The sequence below is a fragment of the Miniopterus natalensis genome, chromosome 6 (genome assembly GCF_054644295.1).
Source record: "Miniopterus natalensis isolate mMinNat1 chromosome 6, mMinNat1.hap1, whole genome shotgun sequence".
Classification (NCBI taxonomy): Eukaryota; Metazoa; Chordata; class Mammalia; order Chiroptera; family Miniopteridae; genus Miniopterus; species Miniopterus natalensis.
Window position 1 is genome coordinate 27,261,469 of NC_142086.1, and position 19,866 is coordinate 27,281,334.

The 19,866-nt window shown below is 37.3% G+C and overlaps 2 protein-coding genes across 4 annotated transcripts in view; one reads left to right on the forward strand and one right to left on the reverse strand.

The window, feature by feature from the left end:
• Positions 1-17,207, forward strand: part of ABI3BP (ABI family member 3 binding protein) — a 216,198-nt gene extending 198,991 nt beyond the window's left edge. The window contains exons 59-63 of the mRNA XM_087818121.1: positions 11,371-11,450; positions 12,168-12,197; positions 12,820-12,981; positions 14,671-14,793; positions 16,052-17,207. Coding sequence (XP_087674247.1) covers positions 11,371-11,450; positions 12,168-12,197; positions 12,820-12,981; positions 14,671-14,793; positions 16,052-16,167 — 511 coding nt within the window. The 3' untranslated portion in view covers positions 16,168-17,207. The remainder of the gene's footprint in view (positions 1-11,370; positions 11,451-12,167; positions 12,198-12,819; positions 12,982-14,670; positions 14,794-16,051) is intronic.
• A 430-nt stretch (positions 17,208-17,637) lies between these two features.
• The window catches only part of TFG (trafficking from ER to golgi regulator), a 28,658-nt gene continuing 26,429 nt past the window's right edge, over positions 17,638-19,866 (reverse strand). For 2 of the 3 annotated variants that reach the window (XM_016199704.2, XM_016199702.2), the window contains exon 7: positions 17,638-18,347. In XM_016199704.2, coding sequence (XP_016055190.1) covers positions 17,968-18,347 — 380 coding nt within the window. In that variant the 3' untranslated portion in view covers positions 17,638-17,967. The remainder of the gene's footprint in view (positions 18,348-19,866) is intronic. The other variant, XM_016199703.2, reaches the window with a different exon arrangement.

The window sequence follows — 19,866 nt, forward strand, 5'->3', positions numbered from 1 at the left end:
CTCTGTCTGGTAATTAAGATAAATCAAGTTCACCTAACCTGCCCAAGTACTTCTGTCCTCTGTGGCTGGGGAGGGTTCTGGAGAACAGTTTTTCCTCTAGGACTGAAACCTCCCGAAGTTTCCTGTAGCTGACAGCAAAGATGGTTTGGGACTATTGTTTATGTTGCTTGATTTAATAAAATTTTGGCAGTAAAAGTCAATGGGAACAGAGGCAGCAACTTATAAACTGTAAATCTGGCTGAACAAGGCAGGCATGTGGAAGAGCCATTATGTCCATCTTTGTGGTGTTCTTGTGAAATTCTGGTCTCTGCAGCTTCTGTGTTAAACTCTCAACATCTCTTCTCATGGGCTTTGTAGAAAGGAGTCAAATAAGCTGCCAAAGTCTTGGCCATTTTATTTAGTTTCATTGTAGATGTGGGCAGTGGAACAATTGCTTCTTCATTAGAGGAGGAGGAAATATAGGGGATTGCCCGGTTTTGCAAGTTTTCTTTGGGCAAAAGTACAGCTAAGAGCGCAGAACTCCACTCATCTGTAAAGAGACCAAGTCTCCTTTTCACATCATCATATTCTTTTTAGTAGTTTTCACTTACAATTGTTCGGTACCTAATGGAGGGGGGTGCCAGAAACTTACCGCAGCACGATAGAATTAGAGTGCAGCCCACATCTTAAATTTGTGTCCCCCACAGAAATGGGAGACACAAGAAACGTCCCCAGGGGCCCACCAGGCAGCTGGCTGATGCCTGATGCCTGCTGATGCTCTGTCCTCTCTACTCTGTCCCTGAGCAGGACTTACTTTGCCCTGTAAGTTCCCACAGCTCTGCCCCCTCGCTCCTTATCTGTATTCCCGGGTCCTCAGAATGTCTGCATGTGGTAGGAATGCACAAATGCTTACTGTAACTGTGCAGTGTCCTTGGAGAGCTGGTTGATTGGACTTCTATTTCCCTGTTTGAGTGCCCCTTACCCTTTTTCTTATTCCACATTTTTATTTCTCTCTCCCTCATGACACCCCACCTGACTGAGGCTCACATATTTCAAGACTATACTAGGGGTAAGATTAGCTAACCAAACAACTCAAACAGCCACAGGGTAGCCTTTCTATGTAAAAAGAAGGTTGCTTGAGGTTTTATGAGGCTTTTGTTAGGGTGAAAACGAGCTTTAAAAAAAAAAAAAGGTTTTATTGATTTCAGAGGGAGGGAGGGAGAGGGAGATAGAAACATCAATGATGAGAGAGAGTCATCAATCAGCTGCCTCCAGCACACACACTGCTCAGGACTGAACCCACAACCCGGGCATGTGCCCTGCCAGGAATTGAGCTGTGGCCTCCTAGTTCACAGGTAGACACTCAACCACTGAACCACACTGGTTGGGCAAAAATCAGCTTTTTAAATCATTGGAACTGTATAGAAAGTTCATCAAATAATGAAGACTATAGCTAAGCTCTATATTATGGGCAAAAATGGAGGGAAGTGGTTATAGGGAGGAATAAAGGAAAGGGAGGTGGGAGATGACAAAGTGTCTGCCTTAGCCAGACCCTCTAGGCTGGAGCTTCCCTGTCTCTGACAGCTGTGCCCATGAACCACAAATCCCTCTATTTGAAATCCTAGTTTTTCACACTAAATTGATATTTAATGCTTATGATTTTCAAACTCTACCTTCTTCTTTATTATCCCACTCCTCTAGGATAATAATTAGAGCTTAACACTAGAGGATATTATAATCACTACGTGCCAGACACATTGCTTTTACATCTATTATTTACTCCTCACAAAAAACTCACAAAATACTTTTATACCCTTATGAGGTTATAATTAGTCACAAGTAACATTATTATCCTCATTTTTATATGTGAGGGAATTGAGGTTCATAGAGGTTAAATAACTTACCTTAAAGTCACACAGTAGTACAGCTGTGAACCCAAGTCTTTCTGGTGCCAGAAACCATGACCTTAACCATAGCACCACGCTGCCTCCTGACAGGGAGACTCGGAAAGATTTTTTTTGTTTTTTTGGATCCATACCTACCAGGTGGAACCAAGAATGACATTCTGCCAGGGGTGTTACCCCCTGGGCTTGTCCTCTAGGAGACCCAAAGGTTTGACTACAGTTGTCATCTGAACTCACCCCATTTAGATATTTGTTTTGATGAAGCTGTTCTTATCAATGGCTTTTTAAATTTAATTCTCATTTTTATCAGAAATACATGTACATGGTCTTAAAACTCAAGCAGTTCATTTCTATTCCTAAATTCTGTTTCCCAGAAGCAAATATTTTTTTTTCCAGCTTTATAGGTATAATTGACACATTTGTAAAACAAAGTATACAATGTGATGATTATATATACATATATAATACATATATATATGTATATATATATATAAAATATAAAGGATCCCCCTCATTAAGTTAATTAACACATCTATCACCAAGTATATGTAACTTTGGAGGGTAGGGTTTTACATTTAAATTCTACTCTCTTAGCACATTTCAATTATATAATACAATGTTATCAACTATAGCCACCATGTTACATACTACACCCTTAGGCCTTACTCATTTTATAACTGAAAGTTTATACCCTTTTACAAGATCTATTTCCCCTACCCCGGCCCCTGGAAACCACTTTTCTACTTGACTTTTTTATTGGATTTCACATATAAGTGATACTATGCAGATTTGTCTTTCTCTTATTTCACTTAATATAATGCCTTCCAGGTTCAATCCATGTTATTACAAATGTAGGATTTCCTTCATTTTTAAGACTGAATAATATTCTGTTATAAACATATACCACATTTTCTGTATCAATTCATCCATCGACAGACACTTAAGTTGTTTCCATGTTGTGGCCAGTGTGAATAATGCTGCTATGAACATTAGAGTACAAATATCTCTTTGAAGTAATCATTTCATTTCCTTTGAATATATACCCAGAGGTGGGATTGCCGGATCCATACTGTTTTCCAGGGTGTCTGTACCGCTTATATCCCACGAACAAGGGTTCACTTTACTCCACATCCTCACCAGCATTTGTCATTGTCTTTTTGTTAATAGACAACCTAACAGGTGTGAGGTAGTATCTCATTGTGATTTTGATTTGCATTTCTCTGATGACTAGTGACATTGAGCACTTTTTCATATACCTTTGGCCATCTGTATGTCTTCTTTAGAAAATGTCTATTCAAGTCATTTTCCCATTTTTAAATTTGGTTATTTGTTCTTTTGCTACCGAGTTGTATGAGTTTCTTATATATTTTGGATATTAACCCATGATTGCAAACATGGTTCGCAAATATTTTCTCCCATTCTATAGGTTGCCTTTTCATTTTGTTGAAGGCTTCCTTTGCTGTGCAGAGGTTTTTGTTTGATGTAGTCCCTATTGTTTTTTGTTTTTGATGTCTTTGCTATTGGTGTCAATCCAAAAAGTCATCAAGGCCAGTGCCAAGGAATCTGTGTTCCTTCTAGTTGTTTTATGTTTTTAGATCTTATGGTTATGGTTTTCATCCATTTTGAGCTAATTTTTTATTATCATGTAAGATAGAGGTCGTTTCATTCTTTTGCATGTATCTGTCCAGTTTTCCTAGCACCATTTATTGAAGAGACTGTCCTTTCTCCTTTGTATATTCTTGGCTTCTCTGTCATAAATTAATTGACCATATATGTGTGGGTTTATTTCTGGGCTTTTTATTCTGTTCCATTGATCTATGTGTCTGTTTTTATGCCAATACCATACTGTTTTGTTATGATAGTTTTATAATATAGTTTGAAATCAGGGAGCGTGATGCCTCCAGCTTTGTACTTCTTAAGATTGCTTTGGCTATTTGGGGTCTTTTGCGCTTCCATACAAATTTTAGAATTGTATGTTCTTTATTTTCAAAAATGCCATTCACATTTTGATAGGGATTGCATTGAATCTATAGATTGCTTTGGGTTGTATGAATATTTTAACAATATTAATTCTAGCCTGGCCGGGTTTGGCTCAGTGGTTGAGCGTCGACCTAGGATCCAGACGATCAGGGTTCGATTCCCGGTCAGGGCACATGCCTGGTTGCAGGCTCGATCAGTGACTCTCTCATCATTGACGTTTCTATCTCTCTCTCTCTCCCTCTCCTTTCCTCTCTCTGAAATCAATAAAGATATATTTTTTTAAAAAACAACAAAAAACAATATTAATTCTAATCCATGAACATGGAATATATTTCCATTTATTTGCATCTTTAATTTCCTTCATCAATGCCTTACAGTTTTCACTGTACAGATCTTTAATTTCCTTGGATAAATTTATTTTTAAATATTTTATTTTTATGCTATTGTAAATAGGATTGTTTTCTTAATTTCCCTTTCTGATAGTTCATTGTTAGTGAATAAAAACACAACTGATTTTTTTATATTGATTTTGTATCCTGCAACTATAATGAATTTGTTTGTTAATTCTAACAGTGTTCTTGGTGATATTTTTAGGATTTCCTACATATGGTATCATGTCATTTGTAAATAGAGACAATTTTACTTCTCCCTTTCCAATTTAAATGCCTTTTATTACTTTTTCTTGCCTGATTGCTGTGGCTAGGACTTCTAGTACTATGTTGAATAAAAGCGGTGAGAGTGGGCATGCTTTCAGCACTTTATTATTGAGTATGATGTTAGCTATGGCCTTATCATATATGGCCTTTATTATGTTGAGGTATCTTCCCTCTATACCAACTTTGTTTAGAGTTTTCCTCATGAAAGTATGTTAATTTTGTCAAATGCTTTTCTGCCTCTATTGAGATTATGATTTTTGTCCCTCAATTTGTTAAGTTGGTGTATCACATTTATTAATATGTGGATGTTGAACCACTTTTGCATCCCTGGAATGAATCCCACTTGATCATGTTGTATAATTATTTTAATGTATTGTTGAACCTGGTTTGCTAACATTTTGTTGAGGATTTTTGCATCTATGTTCATCAAGGATATTGGCCTATAATTTTTTTTTCTTGTGTGTCCTTCTCTGGCTTTAGTATCAGGGTAATGCTGGCTTGTAAAATGAGTTTGAGAGTGTCCCCTCCTCTTCAATTTATTGGAAGAGTTTGAGAAAGATTAACATTAATTCCTCTTCAAATATTTGATATAATTCACCGGTAAAGTCATCTGGTTCTGCGATTTTCTTTGTTGAGAGGTTTTTGATTACTGATTCAATCTCCTTAGAAGTAATTGATCTATTCAAATTATCTGTGATTCAGTCTTGGTAGGTTGTATGTGTTGAATGTTTCTAGAAATTGCTCTTTTTTTTTGTACCTTATTGAATTTGTTGGAGTATAAGTGTTTAGTTGTCCCTTATGATCCTTTGTATTTCTATGTTATCAGTTTTAATGTCTCCTCTTTCATTTCTGACTTTGAGTCGTTTCTCTCTCTTATTCTAGCTCAAGGTTTGTCAATTTTGTTTATCTTTTCAAAAAAAAAGGGCTCTTAATTTCATTGATTTTTTTTTTTTCCCCTCTATTGTTTTTCTGGTCTCTCATTTATTTTTGCTTTGATCTTTGTTATTTCCTTCTTTCTACTAACTTTGGACTTTGTTCTTCTTTAATTCCTTGAGCTGTAAAATTAAGATATTTGACATCTTTTTCTCTTAATATAGGTATTTATCTCTAAAAACTTTCCTCTTCAAATTGCTTTTGCTGCATCCCATGAATTTTGGTATGTTGTATTTCCATTTCCATTTGTCCGAAGATACTTTTTTATTACTCTTGATTTCTTCTTTGCCCCATTGGCTGTCCAGGAGCATGTTGTTTAATCTCCATGTGCTTTTGGATTTTCCAGTTTTTTCTTGTAATTGATTTCTCATTTTCTACCATTATATTCAGAAAAGATGCTTAGCAGTATTTCAATTTTCTTAAATTTATTAAGACTTGTTTTGTTTTGTGGCCTAACATATGCTCTATCCTGAAGAAAGTTCCACATGCACTTAATAACAATGTATATTCTGTCGCTCTCAGATGCAATGTTCTGTACATATTTGTTAGGTCCACCAGGTATAACATATAGTTTGTTTCATGTTTCCTCGATTTCCTGTCGGGATGATCTATCCATTGTTAAAAGTGAGATATTGAAATCCCTTGTCCTCATTGTATTGCTGTCTGGTTCTCCCTTCAGATCTGTTAATATTTACTTTACATATTAAGGTGCTCCTATATGTTGGGTGCATAAATATTTACAAATGTTATATCCTCTTAATGAAGTGACACATTTGTCATTATACAATGATCTTCTTTGTCTCTTGTTTACAGTCTTTGGCTTAAAAGCTATTTTGTCTGATATAAGTATAGGTGCACCTGCTTCCTTTGGTTTCCATTTTCATGACATACCTTTTTCCATCCCTTCACTTTAAGTCTGTGTGTCCTTAAAGCTGAAATGATTCTCTTATAGGCAGCATATACTTGGGTCTTGTTTTTAGTCCATTAAACCACTCTGTGTTTTGATTGGAGAATTTAATCCATATACATTTAATTATTAAAAGGTATATACTTACTATTGCTATTTTGTTCATTGTTTGTTTTGTAATTCTTTTGTTCCTTTCTTTCTCTCTTGCTCCCTTCCTTTGTGATTTGATGATTTTCTGTAGCCCTATGCATTGATTCCTTTATCTTTTATGTATCTACTATAGGTTACTGCTTTATCACAAGGCTTCCATAAAACATCTTCTATTTATAACAGTCTGTTTTAAGCTGATAACATCAAATGCATACAAAAGCTCTACATTTCTGCACTCTCCTCTTCATATTTTGTTTTTGATGGCACAATTTAAATCTTTTTACATTGTATACCCATTAACAAGTTATTGTAGTATAGTCATTTTTTACACTTTAACCTTCATATTAGAGTCATAAGTGATTTACCCACCAGGTAAATCACTGTTTGGCACTCTTTAATATTTTCTCCTTGTTGAAATTCTCACTTTGTTCATATATTGTTCTCCTGCCTTTGGTGAACATCTCTATGATTCTTATTTTGAACACTCTATCAAGTAAATCACTTACGTTCATTAAACTCTGTTTCTGGATATTTCTCTTGTTCTTTTGTTTGAACCATATTCCTGTTTCTTTATTTTCTTTGACTCTCTCTGATAGTTTCTAAACATGAGATAAAACAGCCACCTCTCCTAGTCTTGATAGAATATTCTCATTATGAAAATGAACCACTTCAATCAGCCCGGCCCAAGCCTCTAGTTGTCTCTCAAGCCTCTGAAATTATCCAAGCCACCTGCCTTGTTCTTAGCGGCTTCCAGGAGTTGAGGACGTGCCAAAACCCATCAGTGTCCCAAAGGTGAGAATGGCAATCAGCACCGAGATGCAGACTGATTATAAACTGGACCCTCAGGAAGCAGCTGGGCAATTACGTAGTTAAGCCCCTTCTGAGGAGACAATGGAAGACGAGTGTTTTTGCCTGCTCCCTCAGTGCTGGGCCTGGATAGAGCTGTGGGGAGGGGATACTCCTGCATCTGTTAAGAATGACTTCATTTGATACAGTACCGTGGGACTGAGGAATATAAACCCCACTGGCTCCCAGAGCCATATAATCTGGCGGCCCATCCCTCGGGCAGCAGCCACAAAAGCTGGGGTGCCACCCACTTGTAAAACCACCTTCCAGGGAAACACTGGTGACTTGGTTTTGTCGTTGGAGTGGGCTGGAGAGGAGGGCAGGACAGGTGTCTGCTGTTTCCCAGACTGGGAAGGATTGCAGCCATCACTAGATATGTGCTCAAGTTAGAAACCTCATTCCCAGGTAGTAGCTTTTAAAGCTTGTGGGAGTTTCTGCCTGCTCCCTCTGCTCTAATCCCTGGGAGAAGGGGTGAGCGCTCCTGCACTTGTGAATAACTGGGTTTTGTTTTGCTCTGTTCTTAAAGATCTCATGGACACAATCCCCACTAGCTTTCAGAGCTAGATATTTAGGGAGTCTTAAGGTTGGGAAAGTATCACAAATGTTGGCAAAGTCCTGATGCTAGATTTGGGGTCCATACCCTTTGCTCCTCAGGGAAAAGCTGGCCGTTGGAGGTTTGCTCCTGATGGTATGGCACTGGGCTGGGGGCGTATGTCGAGTGCATCTCAGCCTTTCCTAGCCATTTCGGTGTGAGTGTTCTCTCATTGGCCCAATGTGTAGGAGCTGCTCAGCTAGTTTCTGGATCACTTTCATTAGGAACTGCTTTGGTACAGCTATACATTCACCGTGTCTGTAGGAGGAGGGGAGCTCAGGAGCCCCACGCCACCATCTTAGTCACCTCTGCAATTTTCTATTATTTTAGCTATTTCTTTTGTCAATTAAATCCATATTTCTAGACTGACCATTTCTCAGGATGGTCAAATAGTCAAGTGACCTATTTGCTGTTCCATGTATTTTTTTATGGCAACATCCCCTGGAATTCCTCACCATCATCATTTGCCTCTCCTACGTTGAATACCTAACTCACACATGCCATGTCTCCCTTCTTTATTCCCTCAGATTGTGGTACTTGAGAAATACATCTTGAGAAAAGCTTATAGAAGATAATATTTTTGAGTCTTTGCAGGTCTGAAAATACCTGTTTTACTCTAATACTATTACTTAGCTAGACATGGAGTCTTGGAATACAATGAAGACTTTTGGAGGCATTGTTCCATTGTTTTCTAACTTCCAGAGCTGCTAGGGAAGTTGACTGTTATTCAGATTCTGGGTCTTTTGAATGGGACCTATTTCCTTCTCAGAAACTTTTAAGATCATTTCTTTATCCCCAAACTGAAATTTTGCAACGTCTGCTTTGGATAGTTTTTTTTCTTTTCATCTTTCTGGGTGTACATTAGGCCTTTTAAATCTGGAAATCCATGTCTTTCAGTTCTGAGAAATTACATATTTCTAGGATAATTTCCCATCCTTTTCCCCTCCTGTCTCTTCTAGAACTCACTACTCAGCCATTGTATTCCCTGAAATAATCCAATTTCCTTTTCTCTCATTTTTCATCTCTTTGATTTTTTGTTCTTGTATTTGTAAAATTTCCTTAACTCGATCTTCCCAAACTTCTTCAAAGTATTACTTATTCTATACTTATTTTAAATAACTTTCTTGTCCTTTATAAATTTTGAAAATAGCATCCTGTGCTTTTAATTCCCATGGACAATCAACATTGACCTACAGTGTCATAAATCTTGATAGTGTGCTTTTGGGGAAAACTTTGCCATTTCAAATCTTCTCTCTATATAGGGTTTAATCAGTCAAAAGCATCTGCCTTTTAGTTCCCATGCTGTTAATTAAATTTAGTTTAAAATGATTTCTTCAAAACTTGTCAACTACCACAAAATGTTGGCTCAAAAACAAAGTTTCATAGGAGTATTTGTGGCCACTCTACAAGTGGAGCTGAAGTGTAAATAACCACAAAGTAAAACGACAGAAGACAAGTCCAGCAATCAGAGTTGGCCGAAGCACAGGGCTCTTGGCAATGGCCTGGAATGTGGAAAGCACTGCCCGCTTGAATCAAAGTCCAGATGCCTGTAATTTCTTTTTTCCATTATCAGTTCATCATACTGGCTTGTTTTTGTTTTAAGGTCATCAGGCTTCTGAGCATGAATTTCATCTCTAGAAAATATTCCATGCCAAAATACCCTATGTATATGCAATTTATTTAAATAAGTAACCTGGGTGGTTTTATATCAGCATTCTCGTATTGCAAATGACAGTGGCACCTTTTATCAGTTGATTAGTTTGGAAAATGTGTGGATGTGCAGTCTTTCACTAAAAACTCTGTTTTAACCCTCATTTCGCAAAGTTTGTAAAAGCAGATAGTACAATGGTTAAGAGCCTCACCATTCTTAACTGAAAAAACAGGATCTCCTGGGATGTTACTTTACTATGCAGACTGATTCATGTGTCTGACGCATAGTAAGCACCCCTACAGTGGCTGCCATTGTGGTAACGCTAGAATCCATCTTCTAGATTCCAACATCGTGCTAAAGCAGTGCCTCGGCAGTCAAAAACCTGCTTCCTGGAGCCCAGAGCTCTGTCATTGCTCAGCTGGTATACTCTGTACCAAACCGAGAGCTGTCATCCTTCTGTTTTTCACTTATTAAATACCTTTCTCGTCTGTGTGTTCTGCATTCTTACTCAGTTACAAACTTCTCAAAAATGGGAATTATCTCCCAAATGCCTTGTACAAATTTGAGACTCACCATACTACCTATCAGCTGACTCGTTGATTTTACATCCAAAATACTTTCCTGCTAAGGGTGCTACTTGAACTCCTAGTTTAATTTCTGCAAACGGCAAATAACTTTCTGGGTTTGTCTGTCTTTTTTTATCCTCACTCTAAGATATGTTTGTTGACTTTAGAGGGAGGGAGGGAAGGAAAGAGAGACAGAAACATCTATGTAAGAAACATTCATCTGTTGCCTCCTGTATGCGCCCCAGCCGGGGATTGAACCCGCAACCTAGGTATGTGCCCTGACCATGAATTGAACCCACAACTCTCTTTGGTGTACAAGACAATGTTCCAACCAACTGAGCGACCCTGCCAGGACTTGTTTTGTTTTTTAACGTAAAGGCTAAGAGTTATGAATCTGGTTTACAGAGAGAGAGAAAAGTCTGTTTTTGTGCCCATGCCCTTCAAGAGGTGACACTTCCATGCCCCTATGCTGGAGATGCTGTGGCTTCCTGTGACCCACAGAAGACCTGAGTTCCAGGAGGTACAACCAGGAAGTCCTTGTAAAGAAATACTTTCATATGCATCTGTTTCCATAGCTTAGTCTACTAGTTTTCAAATGTCAGTGGAGGCAAGACTCATCTCAGGAACTTGTTAAAAACTCTTACTTGGATCGCCTCAAAAACTTATTTCAGTAGGTAGGATGGAGCAAAGAGTCTGCATTTAAAACAAACTCTCCCCACTGCTGTTCTGATATGTGATTCTGACATAGGGAGTACAAGCCCCTCAAAGAGGAGCATTGCCTAAGTTTCTGGGGGAGGGGATCAAAGGAACAAAAAGGAAATCTTTCTACTTCTTTCCCCCAGGAAGTAGCTATAACACCTGAAGGAAACTGAGGGTCCCTGTTGCTGGAATTAACGTGGGTCCACCACATAACTCTTTCCTATGTATCCATTACCAATTTGCCCAGTTATTTCTACTAAGTTGGAATTTTTAAAAAAACAACTATCTTTTTTTGTTAACTTAACCCTGTTCTTATAGAAAACATCAGACAAGCTGTTTAGAAAGTAAGATTCAATAGGGTTTTTTTCCCTCATGCTTCTAGAACGTATGTCCACTCACTGTCACCATGACTTCAAAAGAGACTCAGGAAGATGTTAGGGTAATGAGGGACTGTTGTTTCCTACCCCTGAAGAATATGTTGTTTTATTTTAATTTCCCCCTACACAGCTATGAATTCCTGGTAAAACCAAAAAACCCACTTGGAGAAGGCCCACCCAGCAACACAGTGGCATTCAGCACTGAATCAGGTAATCACATCAAGGACGTGAAGGGCCTCAATGCTTTGCAATAGGGAGCTTGTTTGGAACCCAGCCAAACACTGTACAGTTTCTTGAATTTCAAAAAATCATCTATGGGACAAAGCCAATTGATGAAGGTATCCAGAAGGAAAGACCACTTATGTTTTTCCTCATTTATTCTGACGTAAGGAAAATGGTTAGGAGTATCAGTTTAAGTGTTTAATCTATACTCAAAAATCTAGTGAATGAATGCTCTTCTGTATGACATGCTGGGCCATAGTACATCCAGAAAGGGGATACATTTGATACATTCGTTTCATGATAAGCAGCTATGAAATTCTTATGTAACCTTCCAGCTCCAATTCCCTGAGATACAGCTGTACTCACAGCATCATTTGTATAATTTTTCATGGCATCTTGGTAATTTTATCAGTTTCTGTATGAAACTAAAAGAGGAAGCTTTTAAAATGGAAGTGAAACCTAGCACCGCAATGAAGATGTCTACTCAAATCACAAAAGATACAGCTGACTATCTGGCAGAAGATTTCCAACGGAGAGCAATTTCCAAAACCACACACATACACTTCCCAATTCCCTTTTAGAAAGTGTGTACCATTTTGCGAGTAAAATTTCCTAACTGTAAGCACCCACCTTCTTCACTGTGCCACTGGAACACTGAGACCTACTTACCTACTAACATCTCACTGTGTTGCTATTTCTCCTCAGCGGATCCAAGAGTGAGCGAGCCGGTTTCTGGTGAGTACCTGTCTCGATGTGAACACAACTACATGCTTTTCTAAACTGATGCAACTACACAGACTTGGCGGAATTTTAGTCATGATTTCACTTTAGCCCCTTTAGTCTTTGAATATCAATCAGTCATGAATGCTCATCCAAATCATCCAGTTTCATAAAGAGCCTATGATGTTTTGGGAACAGGTTGGATATTTTGAAATTTGCTTTCACTCATGTACCAAATTTTCTGTTCAAGAATTGTCAAGGTTAATACCCTTGTTTCCACTTTTAATAAGTCATATTAGAGAAGCTGTTTAAATTGTATTTGCTGCAACACAAAACAAAACCTGAATTTCCTCAGGATGCAATCTATATCTAGCACTGCAAAGGCTATTCAACACCAAAAGTATTCCTCTAAGATTTATACCACTCCTGACAGGAACTTAATTGGGGCTTTAAATTCCTATAATATTTTTGGCTCCAATATTTAGCATTGGAGAAAACCAGGTATCATCGAGTTGACAGTGAACTTTGCAAACTATTTGTTTTTTAAGCTTTTAGGACAGTTCTTCAATGCCCAAAGTCAGATACTGAGTTTCAAACCTTGTACTTGAGTTTCAAACCTTGTATTTTCCTTATGCAGGAGGAAGAGATGCCATCTGGACAGAAAGACCCTTTGATTCAGACTCTTACTCAGAATGTAAAGGCAAACAATACGTCAAAAGGACATGGTATAAAAAGTTTGTAGGGGTGCAGCTGTGCAACTCTCTCAGATACAAGATTTATCTCAGCGACTCCCTTACAGGTAAGCAAGACTGCCAGCTGTTTTGAATCTTGTCCTGCACGGAATGCGTTGTAACATTCTGTAACTTGGCCTTTTCTTTGGACAAACTAAGGTCTGATGTAAATACAAATTTTCTTTTTGAGCAAGATGTTATTGAAACAGCCTAGAACAAGGGCTTCATAGATGCTATTAGAAGGTAAACAATGAAAGTGCAATTGGAACAGTGGCATAGCAAACTTGAATGTAAAGACATTGTAGTAACATTCAAGCTCAATTTTGTCACAGCCAATCAAGGATAAAAACCCTACTGATAAGGGGTAGAGGTTGGAAGGGGGTCTTAATATATGGTGACAGAAGAAGATATGGCTTTGGGTGGTGGGCACACAGAGCAACACACAGATTTTATAACATAGAAATCCACACCTGAAACCTATATGCTCATATTGACCATTGTCACCCCAATAAATTTAATTAAAAAAATAAATTTTAAAAGGGAAAAAAACCCTACTGATAAAAACATGGGTGTATCTAATAGTAATCAAGGAAGGAATATGACAATTAAAATTTTAAGTCTGCTAAAGACAAGATCAAGATTATGACACCTGGGTGGAAAGGCTATAATTCTTTGCTCCAGACTCAGTGAGTTATTTTCTCTTCTGTAATCCTACAATAAAAATTTTAAACAAAGGCTGGGCCCAACATAGAAAGGTAGACATTTGTTCAATCATTCAACAACTAGTATCTGCTTTATTCAGACTCTGTTCCAGGTGCTGAGGACAAGCCAACAAAAGACACAAGCCTTCTTGTAGCTTACAATCTAGTTGGAAGAGAGACAACAAATGTGTAAATAAGAATTTCACATAGTGCTTTGAAAAAACTTAAGAGTGGGAGAAAATGGCTGAAATGGAAGCTCCTTTAGTTAGAAGGGTTAGGAAAAGCCTCTGAAAAGGTAAAACTTGCTGACCGGGCGTAGCTCAGTGGTAGAGCATGGACCTAGGATCCAGGAGATTGAGGTTCGAGGAGATTGAGGTTCGATTCCCGGTCAGGGCACAGGCCCGGGTTGCGGGCTCGATCCCCAGTCGGGGGTGTGAAGGAGGCAGCCGATCAACGGCAACTCTCACCATTGATGTTCCTCTCCCTCTCCCTTCCTCTCTCTGAAATCAATAAAGATTTTGGTTTTTTTAAAGTAATACTTGTGCTAGGAAGAAAACTATGAGAAGGCACCAAGCAAGCAAAGATCTGGGGTAAAGCAGAGGTAGAGGGAAGAGAAACGCCAAAGGCCTGTGGCAGGACATACCTAGCCAGTTCCAGTAGTGTGGCTTAGGCTTTGTAAGAGGAAGACCAGGCAGGCAGGTGTGAAATCATGTGGAGCTTTGAAACCAGCTGAGTCTTTGGGTTTTATTCTGAGTACAATAGGAGATTGATGGAGAGATTTATGGAGGGGAGTAACATTTTCTGAGTAGCATTTTTAAAACATGCAGATGGAAGAAGGGAGGAAGAATGGAGAGAGGCAAAATGGAAAGCAGGGATGTCAGCCGGGAGACTTTCACAGTTCAGTCAAGAGGCACTGGTGGCTTGAACTAGGGCAAAAGGAAGGGAAAGTACAAGATCAAGAAAGACTGGTTATTTGAAACAATCTGATTTTTTTCAGAATTGTCCGATATCAAAGAAAGTAACATTTCGTGATCCTTTTAATTTTTGGTTCTTCAGGAAAATTTTATAACATAGGCGATCAGAGGGGCCATGGAGAAGATCACTGCCAATTCGTGGACTCATTTTTAGATGGACGCACAGGACAGCAGCTGACTTCTGAGCAGTTACCCACAAAAGAAGGTATGTTTTCTGAGCATCCTCATAAGCAAGAGCGTTTTAGAAATTAACCCAAAAAGAATTCAAGCTGAGGAAAACCATCGTTTTAAAAATAATTCTATACTAGCACTGTTATAATTTTCTGGGTAGAAAGAAAAAACTTTCCTAAGCCCTTACTTGGTAAGAAGATTTTAATGAAAATTTCTCAGCCTTCCTCCCAGTCCCTAAGACTATTCCTTAGGGCCAAGGAAAGCTACACACAGACATATATAAATGCATTCTACTTCAAGGAAACCTGGAGAGAGAGTAGTTTCCTGAACTTAAATCATTCATATATTACCTTTATATTTTTTGTCCATACAGAGCACATAGCCATTTTTTTATTCCCTTAAAAATTTTTTTAAACAAAGACTACCACAAATGGGAAAACAGTATTATTTGCCTTAATTATATAAATTCAATTAAAACAGAATAATTCTTTTAAGAAATGAGTAACCACTGTAATGCTGAAGACACATTAGCACTAAGCTGCTTAATTAGGATTAAAGAAAATTAATTTATTTGTTGTCCAGGAGGGGCAGGAGAGGGCAAACTAAATGTCTATATTACTCAGGAATCACCAAGACGTTCGTTAGATACTTTAAATTATTTCACTAGTCTTTCCAGCAACACATTTTCTTCACTGGCACCTAAAAATACCCACCAAAGAAAATGTGCCACAGTGAACCCATGAACGGTAAGTGTAGGAATCTCATAGGAACTGTATACAAGCATGCTGTAAATAGTGTTTCTATAATATTTTACATTCACGGAAAAATTTTAATCATTTAGTATAGGATACTTGAAGATTTCACCGAAGTTTAATTCTTAGAAACTTAGCAAGCTGAGAACTACCTTTCTTATGTTTCTTAACACTGTGGTAAATATAGCACCTTGACTCAGGTCAGTTCTTCAGACCACCACGAGTCTGCAATGTGCAGAAAGTACACTTTCACATAAGACAGAGTGTACTGGACATGGTCAATGACACTAAAAACAAGCCTCCCCCCAATTCTTGCCCCTTTCCAACTTCGTTCCCCAGACACTACCAACAGTCCCATGCTCATTAAGGAGTTTCAGGCACCCCTGGTGTTTAGCCATCCACTGCTGCCTCAGGAAAAACACCAGGGCCCCTGTTGGTATCCACTTCCTAAAGCAGTTCACGGAAAGTAACCTTCAGCCAATCTATGAGCAATGAGGGCAAAAATATAACACAGCTTTTATAAATAATTCTCCCTCTTAGGTTATTTCAGAGCAGTTCGCCAGGAACCTGTCCAGTTTGGAGAAATCGGTGGTCACACCCAAATCAATTACGTTCAGTGGTATGAATGTGGGACCACAATTCCTGGAAAATGGTAGATGCTACAATCATTCACAAGGGCCTTCTGTTTCATCACGGCAAAAAATAACTGCAAACACTATGGCATTTGTCACATTCATTTAAAGCTATTCTGTTTACTATGTATAAAAGTTTAAAATCTAATTGATAGCAGTATTAGATGTTTATTAGAAAGATTGCTGAGAATATTTATCAGGTTTTACAAAGTCATTTTAAGAAAGCAAGATATTAACAGAGTAACTTTTTTTTGGGGAAGCTGGCTCCCTAGTCATGGTATTTTAAGAGATCATTTGTATATTATTTATCACACTGTTGTAATGTTTTGAGATACTTTTATAACAAAATTAACATCAAAAACTAATATACTTTTTTAAATGTTTACTTTTATTGTGTATTCTTCCTACTAGTGAGTTAATTCCATAAATCTCTCCTTGGTTTAACTTATTAGATGAGATTAATATCAGCATATATATCTGGGGAAAAAAGGTCCTAATATTCACGTTTATTTAAACTTCAATTTTTTAGCAATAGCTGAATAGCTTTTCTGAAGCATTTAAATAAACATTCATGTGAATATACATTTCCTCAAATATTTGCAAATTGTTAAAGGGGTTTTATTTGAATTAGTAAATTTCATTTCAGCTAAAAATAGAATTAAGAATGATATATTGTTTCAAAAATACAAATTTTTTCTTACTCATAATTATATATTACAATGTCTGAATATACTTTGTCAAACTATCCTTTAAACAACTGTCTTCATATTGTTTTTACAGGATATTTACTACATTTTTACACATAAAACTTCTAGAAATGAATGTATCAGGGGATGTTTTTCATATTGTAACTTAACCTGTACTGAAAATCAGACTCATTTTTATTTAAAAAAGTATTTTTGTCATTTGGGAAGGGAGGTGGGAATGCTGCATTGTTTCCCTCATTCTGAGAGGCCCCTGGGCTTTACCCCTTTCAACATGCTTCAATTTTATCAATGCTACATTCTGTACTTTTCAAACAAGTAGAAACTCTGCAATAAAGAGAGATAGTTTTTGTTTTTTAAGGCTGAGTTCTTTATTTCTGAATGGCTCATCTCTGTAAGGATACTTATTCAAGATCTACCAAACCCCTGGTATCTTTTAATACTGTATCTGTTGTGTTCATACATAAAGCTACTCTGTCTTCCCGAGACTTAAGCCAATGATTGTTAAATGCATTTTTTCCAAGTCAGGACAAAAAATCAAACAGTGCTGTGTTTCTCTAAATAGAACTGTTCTAAGTTAAACCATCTATATATTTCATTTTCAGACAAAACATCAATAAGGATTGTTTCTTGTTTTTCTCGTATATGTTAGTGACTAAATTAAACTACAAGACCACTAATGGATTCAATCATCTTTATTAACCTATCCATGTTACATTTTATACATAATATCTATTTGTCTTTTCAAAGAGATCTACTTTTAGTACATCATGTTAATAGTAAAAAGCCAAATAAGATGGCTAAATTTCAACCTAACATTTTAATAACCTCTGGACAAGGCAAGCTATAAAGTCAATCACTTTACACACATTAAGAGTAGTGTTCCAAAATTACTAGGAAGCTGCTATACTTTTAAGCAGGGAAGGAAAAAATTTTCATTTTGGTCGGTTTTGTGTTCTAGCAAATTATACTTTCAATTAACAGCAACAATGATATCATAAAAAATGCTCTGCTTTTTAAATTTCTGAACTTCAATACAAATTAAAATAAAATAGTAGTATTGGAGTCTTTTGGGAGGCAAATAGCTAGCAGCTACATTTATCAGTGTAGCTGAGCCTCTTTATCGATAACCAGGTCCAGGCTGGGTATAGCCCTGACCAAAGGGAGGGCGGTTACGTGCGTAAGGGTTAGGCCCACTTGGAGGAGGGTTCATGGTACTTGCAGACTGAGTAAAACCTGGTCTTGGTTGATAGGCCCCAGGTTGGCTTGGAGCCATTCCAGGTTGTGAGGCAGGGGCCACAGTGTAATTAGCAGGCTGAGAAGTTTGGGTGGCGTAAGTGTGTGGAGGGTAATTGCTCGCCTGGTACTGCTGCGGCTGCTGAGCAGGCAGTTGCTGAGGCTGACCGGAAAAGGCAGCAGCTTGTGCCTGGGAAGTTGCTTGCTGGCCATATCCCTGGAACTGCTGAGGTTGCTGTGGTCCGGTCTGCTGACTATAGCCTGCTGGAAAGGCAAAATAAATAATGTATGTGCTGTATTTTTGTTGATAAAAATTTTCCAGAGAAACAACCTTTACTGTTATGGACCAAAAATGATGAGAAATTTAACAAACTTAATCCTAAGTATTTATGTAACAAGTAGGGTAGTAGACTCTATCATGTAATATTATTTCCAGACCAAGTGGTATCAAAATTTTTCTCAAGATTTCGTAAATCTGCTCATCTTAAACTGAAACCTGTATACCTATCTTTCTTCATTACAACTGCTTTTAGATTATATAATCCCTGAGAACAAATTCCTATTCTAGCATAATTCCTAGTATAGATGCTCAAATGATAAAGGCCAGAAATAATGCAAAACTAGTCATGAACCTGGTTTTGAGGGAAGGCCTATTTAACAACAGTACCAAATGAAAACATATTGCAGAGAATGAATATTTTAAAATGAAACAATGGTGCTACTACCCCATCTAATTGTGATATTGAGATGCTTTAAAGGTTTAGTCACTCTAGAAAAACTAAACCATTTAAGAATAAACATTAAGTAACCAACTCTTAAAATCTTTCACTTTTCTTAAGATTTGGTATCCGATGTTTTTTTGCCTTTACAACTCAAAATTATGATTTAGCAGTAACAAAATAACACAAAAAGCATACCATACTGCCCCACAAAACAACATCTATATTCATTTACTAAGGATGTAAATTTTTTTAAAAAAAAGTCTGCTTCACTAAAAACTTTTATCTCTACCATGAAACACACCTGCAGCTACTTGCAATGAAACCTCTCCATTGACTGGAATCCTGTCAGCATTAAATACCAGATACATAAGAAAATTATTAAAATATGTACAACCCTGCATTTGAAAAAAAAGGATTGAATGAATTTGAGTATATTCTGAACTCACCTTGAACCTGGGTTCAAAATTTACTCATGAAAGAAACCTTTTTGACATTGTCCATGAATAAAACTGGAAAAGGTCAGAGGGAAACTGGCAAACCAACAGTGTAAAAATGGTCCAATGTTGTTACCACCACCACTTAGTCTCCAAGCAGAGTATTCAGGTGACTATTCCCATTTCTCCCAATCAAATTCAAGTTAATAGGACTAGTGGGATCAGAAATACAAAGACATTTTCAAAAAAGCTAAATTTTACTCAGAGTGGAGACCCTGACTGAAATCATTAAGAGCAAGCTTAATTTTTAATAACTAAAATATCAAATGCATTTTACTTGTGATATCTAAATAGTGAACTAAAGTTAATTCATGATCAAATCTTGAATGTCATACAGTTTCTCCTATCTTCTGCATAAAATTTTTTACCTTAAAATTTTTACTGTAATATTTTGGAGAAACACGACTCAACTTTTATACTGAAAATGTCTATTCAACTTAAGACTGTGAGCAAAAAAACCCCAACTGCCTTTTCATCCTGGCAACTGAAATCTAAACTGGCTTTTTATCTGAGTCTGGAAATAACCAGATCCTTAACTATTTCTTGAGACTAACCCATAAGGGCCTA